Source organism: Dasypus novemcinctus, chromosome 30, assembly GCF_030445035.2.
Source record: "Dasypus novemcinctus isolate mDasNov1 chromosome 30, mDasNov1.1.hap2, whole genome shotgun sequence".
Taxonomy (NCBI): Eukaryota; Metazoa; Chordata; class Mammalia; order Cingulata; family Dasypodidae; genus Dasypus; species Dasypus novemcinctus.
Window position 1 is genome coordinate 6,633,449 of NC_080702.1, and position 14,095 is coordinate 6,647,543.

At 39.5% G+C, this 14,095-nt stretch overlaps 1 protein-coding gene across 3 annotated transcripts; it reads right to left on the minus strand.

Moving 5' to 3' along the window:
• Window positions 1-274: 274 nt before the first annotated feature.
• LOC131276640 (endogenous retrovirus group K member 7 Env polyprotein-like) lies at window positions 275-6,435 on the minus strand. 3 transcript variants are annotated; one of them, XR_011647772.1, is made up of 3 exons: window positions 5,893-6,435; window positions 2,471-4,557; window positions 275-1,596 (listed from the first exon to the last, which is right to left on the minus strand). XR_011647772.1 is itself a non-coding variant. In XM_058290170.2 (3 exons), exons 1-3 carry the CDS (start codon window positions 3,141-3,143, stop codon window positions 802-804), a joined length of 909 nt encoding a protein of 302 aa, XP_058146153.1. In that variant the 5' UTR covers window positions 3,144-3,252; the 3' UTR covers window positions 275-801. The 3 variants fall into 3 exon arrangements, 1 of the variants encoding a protein (XP_058146153.1); XM_058290170.2 differs by lacking the exon at window positions 5,893-6,435 and having other exon boundaries at window positions 2,490-2,579; window positions 3,120-3,252; XR_011647771.1 differs by having other exon boundaries at window positions 275-2,579.
• Between the last annotated feature and the right edge of the window lie 7,660 nt (window positions 6,436-14,095).

Below are 14,095 nucleotides of genomic sequence, written 5' to 3' on the forward strand. Positions count from 1 at the left end.
GGAGCCAAGAGTGCCTACAACTGCAAGCAGGAGAATTGCATCCATCATCCATGTGGAATCTAAGACCCCTCTCAGTATAGAGGTGGAGTGGACATAACCATCCCAGGGTCCACAGGATGGAGGAATAGAGTATGGATTAGAGTGGACTTACTAATATTCTATTCTGGAACTATTGTAATTAGTTGTCGGAGTCTTGTTCGGTGACCCGAGGTATCAGGAATGAAAGACAAAGAAAGATTGGGTTCAGGGGATCTGAGAGCATTGATTTCTCAAGCTCATCAGACAACTTTATTGAGTCGAGGGGCTAGTATATATACCCCTAACCTACGTGACATTCAGCACAAAATCAAGTTACCTATTACCCTTACCTCATACTATATTAACTAGTGATTGATGAAAACCCAACAAACCTTACTGGAACTATTATTATAAAAATCAGTAACTATACTCATAAATCCTGTTACCCAGGTTGTTCTGTTCTATATGTATTGTTCTGCCTGCAGGTGTGCTGACCCAGCCAAGATTGTGCTCCGCACCGATAATCATAAGGGACAGCTTGACTCAGTGGTCAAGGAAGTAACTTGCTTCCATGGAAACAACATGCCTTTGTTTCCCACATTTCCCCCTTTTTGTTTTAGTCAGGGTGACTGTGTCTGTCTTAGGTCGAGGCTACGCGCAATCAGCCTTACCCATCATGGGGAAGCGTGGCAGCGAAAGGCCACGTCCCTGTCTTAGGTTGACTGAAAGGCTAGCCAAGTTGCCTGTCACTGACTACCAGCCAAGCGCACTGACTTCGGGGTACTATTGTAGAGTTTTAGCAAGTACTATGTTGTTTGCTTGTCCCATTGTGTCCACATGGTGCAATCTCTGGCAAACACCTTTTCCCAGGCAAGCGACAACCATGAGCAACAGGATTAATACACATATCCCTATTCCTAAGGCAGATAAGAAATGTTGAGATTTCCACCAATCAACAAGATTAAACTTATTTAAACGTGAAATCAAATCATTAAAGATGTCCTTATCACTATCTACGTATATCTGATTATGAGACATTTCTAAAATCTTTTTCTGCAATTCCTCAATTTCTAATGACATATTTCTTTTGTGTCCTAACAAATGATTTCTGATCTTATTCCATTGAAACATAGACATGTTATAATCCAAAGGAGTAATACAAAAGTTACTTTCATTCCAATCACATTTCAATCCTCTTAACAAATTCAAATTATAAACTTGATCTCCTAAGTGTAAAACAGCAGATTCCAAATCACTAACTCTGTTATTAAGTCCTTCATCAATGTGCTCTTGACTATGCCATAAGTCACTTGCATTCTTGTGCCAGTCATGCATGTATTGCTGGGTCTGCACCGTCTCATGCAATGCAACAGCAGCAGTGGCAGCAGCAGTGATGACACCAATGAGACCAAGAATGCCAGCTGTGAGAAGTCCCAGAAATCTCTTAGATCGTTTCAACAGTCCTTGAGCCAGGTGGAAAAGAAGATGACTTTCAGGGGATGACTGCCACATCCGATTCATTTTCACCGGGATACACACTCCTCGTCTTCGGCGAGCCATGGTGATAATATCTCCATTCTGTAAGATATTCTCAGACAAGCAAGTATACAAAGCGCCATCCTCATAGAACAAAGCATTTCAGTAATGGTAGCCTTCCCTACCACAAACACATGTGGATCTCTGACACATGATTGAAAATGATGAATTTGATCTAATTGTAAATATTGTCCATCCATACTTTTATTACCTTTCCATACAGAAGTAGATGCCACTCCTAAGAAGACTTTCCATATTTGTTTTTGATCATGGATTCCAGTGCTATTGCACCATGGAAAAGGAACCTATTTCCCTATATTTTTCCAATCACTATTATTTTTGGTAAAGATTACTTTCTCATCCATATCAAGAGATTCATGAAAAGGATACTGTATATTACTAATTTGTTGTCCCAAGCTATTTATACCATACCAAATAAATCTGCCCTTATATTTGTTGGGATTCCCCATAGGGGCACTTTCCCAAACTATTCCATAGGAATCATTAAAAATGACAGATCCTCTTCCCATATGGCATTCATACCATCTTTGCATATTACCAGCATTCCTCTTAGGACAACTATAACTTGGATACTTATATTCTTGATATTGATAGGATGGAAATAAAGTTACCAAAGATTTAGTGTTATTATGGCTAAAATTGATCATAGTTCTATTTTTCACAGCCATACATGGTGGGCGATTGCCAATGCAAAGAGGTCGGAAATCAAATGGAAGAAGGAGATTATAAATCTTTTGTCCTTCTTCTCGTGGCTTAAGTGATAACCTATATTCCACGGGTCCAGGAAATATATGAGTTTTATTCAAATAGACAGGAAAAGAAGGATCTTTCCAGGTTAACACTCGAAGTAATGGGGGATTAGGGATATAAGCCCAATATGTGTAATTACCATTACCATTGCCGGTTTCACTCACTATCAGTAGGATCCATATGTGTAGAAGACTCCACTTCTTCAGTCCTAGATTTAATCCTTTTTGCCGGAAGCCAGATTTCTTCTCCATTTTCTGAAATGATAAGAGCATAGCCTCGCCCCCATACTTTAACCCTGCCTTTCTTCCATTCATTACTTAAAACATCTTTCCAAAATACTGGTTGATTCTCAGATTCTGCAGTTTCTGTGGATTTTTGAGAATGTCCAAAATGACATTCAGCTTGTGTCATAGAATCATAAACGTTAAGAAAATTTAAGGTAAATAAAGCTTTAGCCAATTGATCTTTAGGTGATATCATACCATCATCTCCCCCTTTTTGTTTTAAAAGCATAGTCTTGAGAGTATGATGGCATCTTTCAACAATAGCTTGACCTGTAGGATTATGGCGAATGCCGGTAACATGTTCAATAGCATATTTTTTACAAAAGGAAGCAAAGGATTTACTAATGTAAGAGGGTCCATTATCAGTTTTAATCTTTAGAGGGCATCCCATCACAGCAAAAGCAGACCAGAGATGTGAGCGAACATGATGAAACCGTTCCCCACTTTGAGCAGTAGTCCACATGAAATGAGAATAAGTGTCAATACAAACATGAACATATTGTAGTTTACCAAAGGATGGAATGTGAGTAACATCCATCTGCCATAACTGATTAGGAGTCAGGCCTCTGGGATTAGTTCCAGCCTGAAAAGGCACTGCTGTCAGTGGTCCACAGGTCGGACAAGCACGAATAATTTCCTGCGCTTGTAGTCTAGTAAGCTTTTGATATTTATCTCACAGGCCTTTAGCATTAATGTGAGTTAAAGCATGGTAATCACGAGCACTTTGTAAACACCCCACTAATAAATCAGCTCGAGCATTAATTGCTGTCATAGGACCAGGCAAAGATGTATGAGAACGTATATGTGTAATGTAAATAGGATGCTGTCGTAATCTAATGAGATTTTGCAAATCAGCAAAAAGTTGAGATAATTCATCAGTAACAAAGATATGAGCCATTTCAATATGCTTAACAGTAAGGCATACATATTCAGAATCAGAGACAATATTCAAAGGTTCCTTAAATATTGTTAACACCTTAAATATGGCAGCAAATTCAGTAAGCTGAGCAGACGTGAATGGAGTCTGCCAAGCCTGTTCTTTTCAAGAAGTAACGTATGCTGCTTTTTTATTACTATTACTATCAATAAATACTGTACAAGATAGTTGGGCTATGCACATAGCCCTGAAAAGCACTGTAAAAGTTTATTGTTGCATTTTTTTACAGATAGAGGAATGCAGCTGGCTTGATTAGTCTAAGAAGACACTAAAGAAAATCTTAGCAAGTTTTAAAACAAAGTGATAGCAACACAGCTGGACATTAACTTTTGCAACTAACAGTGTTTGGGATTGCTGCATACTACAGTGTTGTTACTTTAATCTATGATAAGAGGTTGTTTTTGTGACACACACTCTTTTATAATAATTAAAACCACAATACTTTCTATAACTTGCCACATGCATTTAAGTTCCAAGAGTTTATGAAAATTAGTCATCCTACTTTAGGGCAAGACACACTTTTTTGCAAAAACTTATTAAATTTCAATTAGCATTCTCACAAACTTTTAACCTTTTTAATATTCATTTAAGTTTTACATCCTTCATATTATCCTGTGAAGAAAAATAAGCTATTCATTTCAATCTAGGCAAGAACAACTTTTTATAAAAAGACTTATAGTAATTTTGTTAATCAAGACTCACAATTTTTATCATTGTAGAGATCTTATTAACATTTAAACTTATGTGTTAATATAAGCACTTATTTAATTTTTGGCCATTTGAATAGAGCTCTTTTATAAATTTTTATTAATTTATATTACCATCCGGAGGTATCAAAATACACACTGACATTGAACGAACAAACACAGAACAGTCACAACACAGTAACAGAAACATACAGTTTACAATTAACTCATAATTCTTACTTTCTTGGTATAGCTGCTTTTAAGCTCTCCATTATATCACATTTTAAATATCACTTCTTAAGATTTCTTCTGGAATCCATGTTGCCTGTAACATGCAAGCTTGTGCTTGGAAACATTTTTATTAGTTATCAGCAATCAGTTAAGATAACTTGAGCAGCATAAATGTAGTTAAAACTCTAATTTAGCAGTTTAGACAGACCGTTAACACACATTTTTGGATTATTACTCTGTAAGACTATACTGAGACTTGAAGTTCAGGAGTAAACTATTGATTTAAAACTGAAAATTCCTTTTTAAACCTTGATAAAAATTTTGTACTGATTTTATTATCTTGGTTAAATAAGCCCAATTAGAATTAGCATGGAAATAAAACAGAACACCAATGTTGCCATGTTTTTCTCTTTTTTCAGTGGCTTAACTCTATTAACCCCACTAGCCCACAGCTACATTGTCATGTAGACAGCAGGGGGGTTGCAGAGTTGCTGCCCGAATAGTTTCCTTATCTTAGTTAACACTTTAACAGAGAGTTTTCTTACAAGCCTGATTTCACTAACAAGGACATTATTTAGTATCTTTGCCCATTTTAAATCTTTCAATAGTTTAAAAGTTTTTGGCTCAGGAAGAAACTTGACACCCCCTTGTGGGTGTTGAGCATCAGGAGGAATTTGTTGAATAGTTACGGGAAAAGCGGCTACAGCTTGCATAGCCAGAGGCTCACCTTGATTAGATCCCGATAAAAGACATCTCATTAATGGAGTAACAGGCATAGGATTTGGCTTAAAGCTGCTACGAACATAAGGCAGGTCTGTAGAGAAAAGTCCACTAGGTACTTTTCCAGGTTCTGGAGGTGCAGAAGGAACCTCATGAGTCAAAATAGGATATATGTTTGCCTTAGAAATATTTAGCTCCGACATGGATTTAGTTAAGAATGGATTTGTATCTCTAACTTCAAATAACTCCTCTTCTTCCTGTTCCTCCTCCGAATTCCTATATTTACCTGTATCATTCATAGCTGTTTCCTCCCTTGAGAAAAGAACAATCTCTTCCTCTTCATCAGACTGCAAAGGATCTAATGCAGCAGCAATATGCTGTCCTAAGGCCCAAACTGATACAGGTATATTCTCTCCTTTCTGATATGCTCGCTGCAATGCTTTCATTACTTGCCTCCACTGCTTAACATTCATCAAATTCTTTCCTTGCGGTTGAAACCAATAACAATGCTTTTGAACCGAAGCAAACAATTCTAACAAATCTGCAGTCTTAACTGTGACGCCTACACTGTGCAACAGTGTTTTCAAAACCTGTGAATATTCTTCCAAGCGTCCTGGTTGATTACCCATACCCTGATGCTAACAGAAAGCAAAACTTAATAATATGAAGCAGCAATCTACCCGGGTTAATTAATTTCGACGCTCCTTACCTTAAAAAAGGCTTTTCAGCTTTCCGCGTTCCCGATCCAGAGGTGGAAGATCCTACGCTGCCGTGTCTTGATGAATCCTCTGCCTCGGGCCCCACGTCAGGCGCCACCTGTCGGAGTCTTGTTCGGTGACCCGAGGTATCAGGAATGAAAGACAAAGAAAGATTGGGTTCAGGGGATCTGAGAGCATTGATTTCTCAAGCTCATCAGACAACTTTATTGAGTCGAGGGGCTAGTATATATACCCCTAACCTACGTGACATTCAGCACAAAATCAAGTTACCTATTACCCTTACCTCATACTATATTAACTAGTGATTGATGAAAACCCAACAAACCTTACTGGAACTATTATTATAAAAATCAGTAACTATACTCATAAATCCTGTTACAGAACAGGTTGTTCTGTTCTATATGTATTGTTCTGCCTGCAGGTGTGCTGACCCAGCCAAGATTGTGCTCCGCACCAATAATCATAAGGGACAGCTTGACTCAGTGGTCAAGGAAGTAACTTGCTTCCATGGAAACAACATGCCTTTGTTTCCCACAATTAGTAATGGAAGAAACTGTAGCATTGATGTGGAGAAAGTGGCCACAGTAGCTGCTGAAGGTAGGGAGAGGGAAGAAGAGATATAATGTGGGGGCATTTTAAGGACTTGGAGTTGTCCTGGGTCATACTGCAGGGACAGTTGCTGGACACTGTATGTCCTGCCATGGTCCATGGGGTGGACTGGGGGGAGAGTGTATAGTACAATGTAAACCACTATCCATTGTTGCACCAAATGAAATGAATGTGCCACAATGATGAAAGTGGTTGTTGATGTGGGAAGAGTGGAGTTAGGGGTTGGGGACTATATGGGACCTCATCTTTTTTGAATGTAACATTAAAAAAATAAACAAAGACAAAAAAGGTTAAAAAATAAATAAAAGGGCTCATTGTGTGCAGATGAAGCTCAGTGGTTGCCTCCCTCCCATGTATGAGATCCCAGGTTCAATCCATGGTACCTCCTAAAAAGGGGGATTATTAAATATGGAGTAGTGGGAACATCTATTCCTAGCAGCATAATCAGTTGAAGTGACAATCTCAGAGACAGAAATTGGAGAGGGCTTAGGAATGTGTTATAGGAAAGCTCAGGTTCAGAAGAGATTCCATACAGGAGCAGTGGAGGGAAGATAGGGCCCCCATCATTCATAAGCTTCTATCTGATCTTGAAGCTCTACACATGTACATAGGGGCACTTAAAAGGCACAGAAGAAAGGAAAAATCAGAACATACACGAAAAACTCAGGAAGTTTCAATAATCCTGTACTCACAAAGACCTATGAGGAGACAATTGAAGCCTTGGTGGCCCAGTGTTGTTGAGCACAGCCTCTATCCATTTATTAGCTGACAGTTAATCTACAAAGAAACAAGGGCAATGCAAAGAAGCCAGCAGGAATTACATAATACATGCTATATAAAATATGTTACATAATTGAGTGCTTTTTTAAAAAAGATTTATTTATTTGTTTCTCTCCCATCCCTCCCCACCTCGGTTGTCTGTTCTCTGTGTCTGTTTGCTGTGTCTTCTTCTTTGTCTGCTTCTGTTGTTGTCAGCAGCATGGGAATCTGTTTTTCTTTTTGTTTCTTCATCTTATGGTGTCAGCTTTCCGTGTGTGTGGCACCTTTCCTGGGCAGGCTGCACTTCCTTTCGTGCTGGGTGGCTCTCCTTACAGGGCGCACTCCTTGAGTGTGGGGCTCCCCTATGTGGGGGACACCCCTGAATGGCATCGCACTCCTTGCACACATCAGCACTGCACATGGGCCAGTTCCACATGGGTCAAGGAGGCCCGGGGTTTGAACCGTGGACCTCCCAAGTGGTAGATGGACACCCTAACCACTGGGCCAAGTCCACTGCCCATATTTGAGTGTTTATGTATGCTCACACATAGATCAAAGAGAGACATATATTATTGTATTGTATAGGGGAGAGAGAATTCATAGATGTAGTACAAACAAGACCAAAATAAAAATATGAAGGAAAAAATTAACGGCAGCAACATTAAGTACCATCACAAGTAAAAATAAGAATCTAGACATGCTAAAATATATTGTCACTCAAAATGATCACTTTTCAGAAAAGGAATGTGATTAATACTTAGGGGGAATTACAGTGAACAGGAATGATCCATAACTATCTCCAGAAGTCTGATAAATGACGACATCAAACATTTATTACAAGTATGTTCCAAGAACTAAAGAAGATCATAGTGAATGAATGAAAAGAAAATATGACTTCAATGAACCAACAAAAGGAAATTCTTAAGAGGAAGAAAAAATTATTTTAAAATGGAAATTTTAGTGTTGGTGAAACAAAAATTCATGAAAAAATCAGTAGAAGAATGCAACAGATGACTCAAGATGACAAACATATGAATCTTGAACTTATAATCCATTCTTGAACCCAATTAAAAACTACTGCGGGAAAATTAATAGAATCTCAGTCACCTGTGACACATTAACTATAGCAACTTCCATGTAAAAGGACTCCTAGAAGGAGAGGAGAGTAAATGGGAGAAAAATATTTGAAGAAATAATGAACCCACCCACTGGGTGGACTGGGGTAGAGTGTAAACTACAATGTAAACCATTATCCATGAAGTGCAGCAATACTCCAAAATGTATTCAAATGCAATAAATGTCCCATGATGATGAAAGAGATGTTGATGTGGGTGGAGTGCGGTGCAGGGGGTGAGGGGTATATGGGGACCTCTTCTATTTTTTGGAATGTAATATTTTTAAAAAATGAAGAGAGAAAAAAAAGATGTCCCTATGGATGTGAACCCACAGTTTCTTTCCCCAGGACAGATTAAGCCAACCCTTTCATAATTCCCTGGCTCTGTTATGGCTGGGAAACAACTTGGGAAATTCATCCCTGGTGTGAAATTTATTCCTGGTGTGAAATTCCTAACAGAATCTGTACTCTACACAAAAGTGACATGAGTCAAAGGAATGTAAAAAAGAAGTGAACAGTCTGGGACAAAGGCCTGCCAGCTTCAAATACTTAGGAGAGGGTAGCCTATATCCTAGGAAGAGCAGACAACCTAACTCCTTCAAAACGTGGAACTCTAAAACAACTAAGAAAGCTAAAGGAAAAGAGAGAGACCCAGAAAGACAAGGAAAATGCTGCACACTGTATTTGCCATTGGCAAACAAACCTTCCAGATAGGAGGGCTGAGGCCCAAGAAAATGTTTGTTTTCTAACCTTTGTCACTCAGCTGGGTGCAAAATGAAAAAAAAAAAAAATCCCAGGCATAAATCCAAGAGTTAACATTTTAAGTATTAGTACAGGGTGCAACAAAAGCAAACAATACAAACAGAGAAACAGAAAATTATGGTCCATCCAAAGGAAGAGGATAAAAATACAGAAAATACCAATGATGAAGATGAGAATGTGGATATACTCAATAAAGTCTTTTATTTTATTTTATTTTTTTTGCCATTGTTTTTTAAATTCATTTTCTTAAAAATATTACATTCAAAAAATATGAAGTCCCATTCAACCCCACCGCCCCCACACCGCACTCCCACCACAGCAACACTCTCTCCCATCATCAAGACACGTCCATTGCATTTGGTAAGTACATCTCTGGGCATCACTGCACCTCATGGTCAATGGTCCACATCATAGCCCATACTCTCCCACGTTCCATCCAGTGCACCCTGGGGGGATCTACAATGTCCCATAATTGTCCATGAAGCACCACCCAGGACAACTCCAAGACCCGAAAACGCCTCCATATCTCATCTCTTCCTCCCATTCCCTGCACCCAGCAGCCACCATGGCTACTTTTCCCACACCAATGCCACGTTTTCTCTGTGGACATTGGATTGGTTGTGTCCATTGCACATCTATGTCAAGTGGGGGCTTAGATTCCACATGGATACTGGATGCAATCCTCCTGCTTTCAGCTGTAGGCACTCTAGGCTCCATGGTGTGGTTGTTGACCTTCTTCAACGCCATGTTAGCTGAGTGGAGTAAGTCCAATAAATCAGAGTGTAGGAGCTGAAGTCTGTTGAGGTTCAGGGCATGGCTATCATATTGTCAGTCCAGAGATTCAAATCCCCTAGATATATCTTAAACCCCAGCACCAACTACACTTCCAGTAAAGTAGCTTGAAAGTCTTGTGAAAAGAGATCCCATCTGAGTCCAGTTCCATTACACAGAAACACCACCTCCAAAGAAGGGCCAACTGACATGGCAGTGAACCCCATCTGCCATGACCATAGAACCCGTGGGTCTCTTTAGCCCTCAAAAGAACCAATACCTGGGGTTGTATCTACTTTATCTGTCTCTCAGACTCCGCTCAGGTGTGCATAAATGCAATCCTTCTGACAACCTCCAGACTCTTTTATAGAGACTCATAGCCATATAAACTCATTTCTCCTCTCCATTTCCCCCTTTTACTAGGTCAAACAGCATTTTACAGGATGTTTTTTTTATTATTCATTTTTCTAAAATATTACATTAAAAATTATGAAGTCCCATTCAACCCCACCACCCCCATCCCCCACTCTCCCCACAGCAACACTCTCTCCCATCATCATGACACATCCATTGCATTTGGTAAGTATATCTCTGGGCATCACTGCACCTCATGGTCAATAGTCCACATCATAGCCCATACTCTCCCACGTTCCATCCATCAAACAGCATTTTAAAGTCCTGTTATTATATGTAGACAGGGATATTCTGCTGGTCCGCGTTGAACCTTTAATTCAAGGTCATTTTCTAGTTGCATCATCAGCTGGTATTTGGTAGTGATCCCTCGGGGCCAGGGAGGCTCATCCCCGGGTGTCATGTCCCACGCTGGGGGGAATGCACTGCATCTACATGCTGAGTTTGGCTTTGAGACGGGCCACATTTGAGTAACATGAAGGCTGTCAGGAGGAAAACTCCCAGGCAAAGTGCTGCTCTAGGCCTTGTTCTTATTTCAGGCGTATAGGCTCACAAGCATAGTCATTAGTATCAGGGGCTCACTGTTGGACCCTCATTCCTTCCTGGTCCTTACTGTTGCACCTGGGGGACAGCCGCTGCTCCCCTAGGGACCATGACAGAGCACCCCTGGCCAGGAACCCAGTACCCCCCCCAGCTGTTGTTTTTAATTGTTTCCACTATGAGTATATCCAAACATTACCATGCACCCTGGACATATGCCTTGTATAACTCCCTGTCAACCATATATCACCTGTCAATAACATCCCATACCAGTATTCCTCCACCACCATTGTTGAACCACTCTGTGATCCAAAACTTCCTGAAAAGTGAAGCCCAATATAATGTCAGGTTCCCTTACTAGTAAAATGGAATATAGCGATGAGTTTAAAGGTTAGATCTAGAATACATATTGATTTGGAAATATTCTACATCCTATCTTTTTCTTTTCTTTTTTTCTAATTATTGAGCTTCTCTTCACAAGAGCCTTAGATCACAGTAATTCATATATACAATATGCAGTACTCCCACACATCCACCATAAAACCTTCTCCCTTCACAGTGATAATCTTGTAACTTATTCATATCATATTTACTTAAACTGATGTACAGACTCTGAGACAATAGCTTTCAAACAAGGTGACATCTGTGCTTACATTGTGGTCCATATTTTAGGATATACAGTTTTCTAAATTTTTAGTTATCCTATGTTTTACATTATGGTTTACATTATTAGTCTGTCGTACCCTATATGTTTTTGGTGTAATACTACATGTTTTATATCCATCCTTGTGTACTTTCATGAAACTCCTCTCTTACCCCACATTTACCTTGGTTCCATCTATTCAACATCCATTTTCCCCTCCCCTTGGGGCCCACAGCGACAGCCAATCTCCATTTCCTGAGGAGCCATGTCCAGAGATACTTGCAACAGTGTTCAGGGCCTGACTTGCTCAACTGCCCTAATGCCCTGGGAGCCACCCTTTCTCTCGAGAGATACAGTTCCGTCTATTTGATGGCATTAGTCCTCCCCAGGATGTGTGTCCACCCCCACTCTCACTACTTGGGTCTCTACCCAATGGTACAACCCACCCTGGCAAAATGAGCATTCAGACATTCCCCAGGAGTCCGTCCCGCATCAGACCATCCCCTCTGAGCATCCTAAACAGGTAACCCTCCTAATTATATTTTGATACGATTTTCTCAGCATTTTACTCTCAACCAACACCTGACACTCTCCTATGTTCGTATGTTGCCCCTCCCTCCCCCAATTTTTTGGGCAATATTACCCATCCACCCATCCCCAGCCACCCTCAAACCCACAAAGTCCCACCAAAAGGTAACCCCTTGCCCCCATTTTATCTGTTCTTTGTGCTTATACTTACCAGCAGCTCATCATAGATTCCATCCCTGCAGACGTCAGCTCACATCCTTCCTCCACCCCCCGATTTCCTGTAGGCCTATCTTCCAGTCTCTAGGTCTCTGAGGCAGCTTGCTTATTTCATATCATTGAGGTCATGTAGTATTTGTCCTTCAATGCCTGGGTTGCTTCACTCAACATAAGGTTCTCAAGATTCATCCATGTTATCACGTGTGTTTGTAGTGTATTTGTTCTTACAGTCCAGTAGTATTCCATTGTATGTATATACCACATTTTATTGATCCAGTCATCTGTTGATGGGCATTTGGGTCGATTCCAACTTTTGGCAATAGTGAACAATGCTGCTATGAACATTGGTGTACATATATCGGTTTGTGTCCTTGTTTTCAGTTCTGATGGGTATATACCCAGCAGTGGTATTGCGGGGTCGTATGGCAAATCTATGGTTAGTTTTTTGAGAAACTGCCAAACTGTCCTCCAGAATGGTTGGATCCTTCTGCATTCCCACCAGCAGTGGATGAGTGTTCCCCTTTCTCCACATCCTCTCCAACATTTGTATTCTTCTGATTTTTTCATAGCTGCCAATCTTATGGGAGTAAGATGGTATCTGATTGTAGTTTCGATTTGCATTTCCCTGATAGCTAGAGATTTGGAGCATTTTTTCATGTGCTTTTTAGTTATTTGTATTTCTTCTTTGGAGATGTGTCTGTTTAAATCTTTTTCCCATTTTTTAAATGTGTTGTTTATCTTTTTATTTTCAAGATATAGGAGTTCTTTATATATGCAAGTTATAAGTCTCTTATCAGATATATGATTGCCAAATATTTTCTCCCATTGTGTGGGTTCCCTTTTTACTTTCTTGACAAACTCCTTTGAGGTGCAGAAGGCTTTAATTTTGAGGAAGTCCCATTTATCTCTTTGTTCTTTTGCTGCTCGTTCTTTTAGTGTGATATTCATGAAGCCATTTCCTATTACAAGTTCCTGTAGATGTTTCCCTACACTGCTTTCCAAGGTCTTATGGATTTGGAGATATTATTTTGTATGATTTTGATCTTTCTGATATCATTGAGCCTTTGTTTGTGGCCTACCATATGGTCTATTTTGGAGAACAATCCATGTGCACTTGAGAAAAATGTATATCCTGCTGTGTTTGGGTGTAATGATCTGTATATGTCTAGTCAGTCCAACTCCTCTAATACACTGTTCAAATACTTTGTTTCTTTAGTGATTCTCTTTTGAGATGTTCTGTGCAGAGTTGATAGTGGTGTATATATTAAAGCCCTCCACTATAATTGTAGAGGCATCTATTCTTTCACTTAGTTTTTCCAGTGTTTGCCTCACATATTTGGAGGCACCCTTGTTAGGAGCATAAATATTTATGATTGTTTGTTCTTCTTCAAAGATTATTCCATTCACTAATATGTGCTATCCTTCTTTGTCTCTCTCAATTGTTTTGCACTTAAAGTCTATTTTGTCTGATATTAATATAGCTACTACTGTCTTTTTTTGGTTATTGTTTGCTTGTAAGATTGTTTTCCAGTCATTCACTTTAAACTTCCTTGAATCCCTGGGTCTAAGATGTGTTTCTTGTAGACAGCATATAGATGGGTCATATTTCCTTATCTAGTCTTCCAGTCTGAATCTTTTGACAGGTGAGTTTAATCCATTGACATTTGGTGTTACTACTGTCAAGGAATTATTTATGTTAGCCATATTTTGTTTGGACTTGTGTTTGTCATATTTTGGGTTTTTTTTTTTTTTTCTTCTTCTCTTTTTGTCTCTTTTTTGTTTCTCTTACACTCTCCTCCAACTTTACCTTTCCTGTTTTTTTCTTTCTTCCTGCAGAACT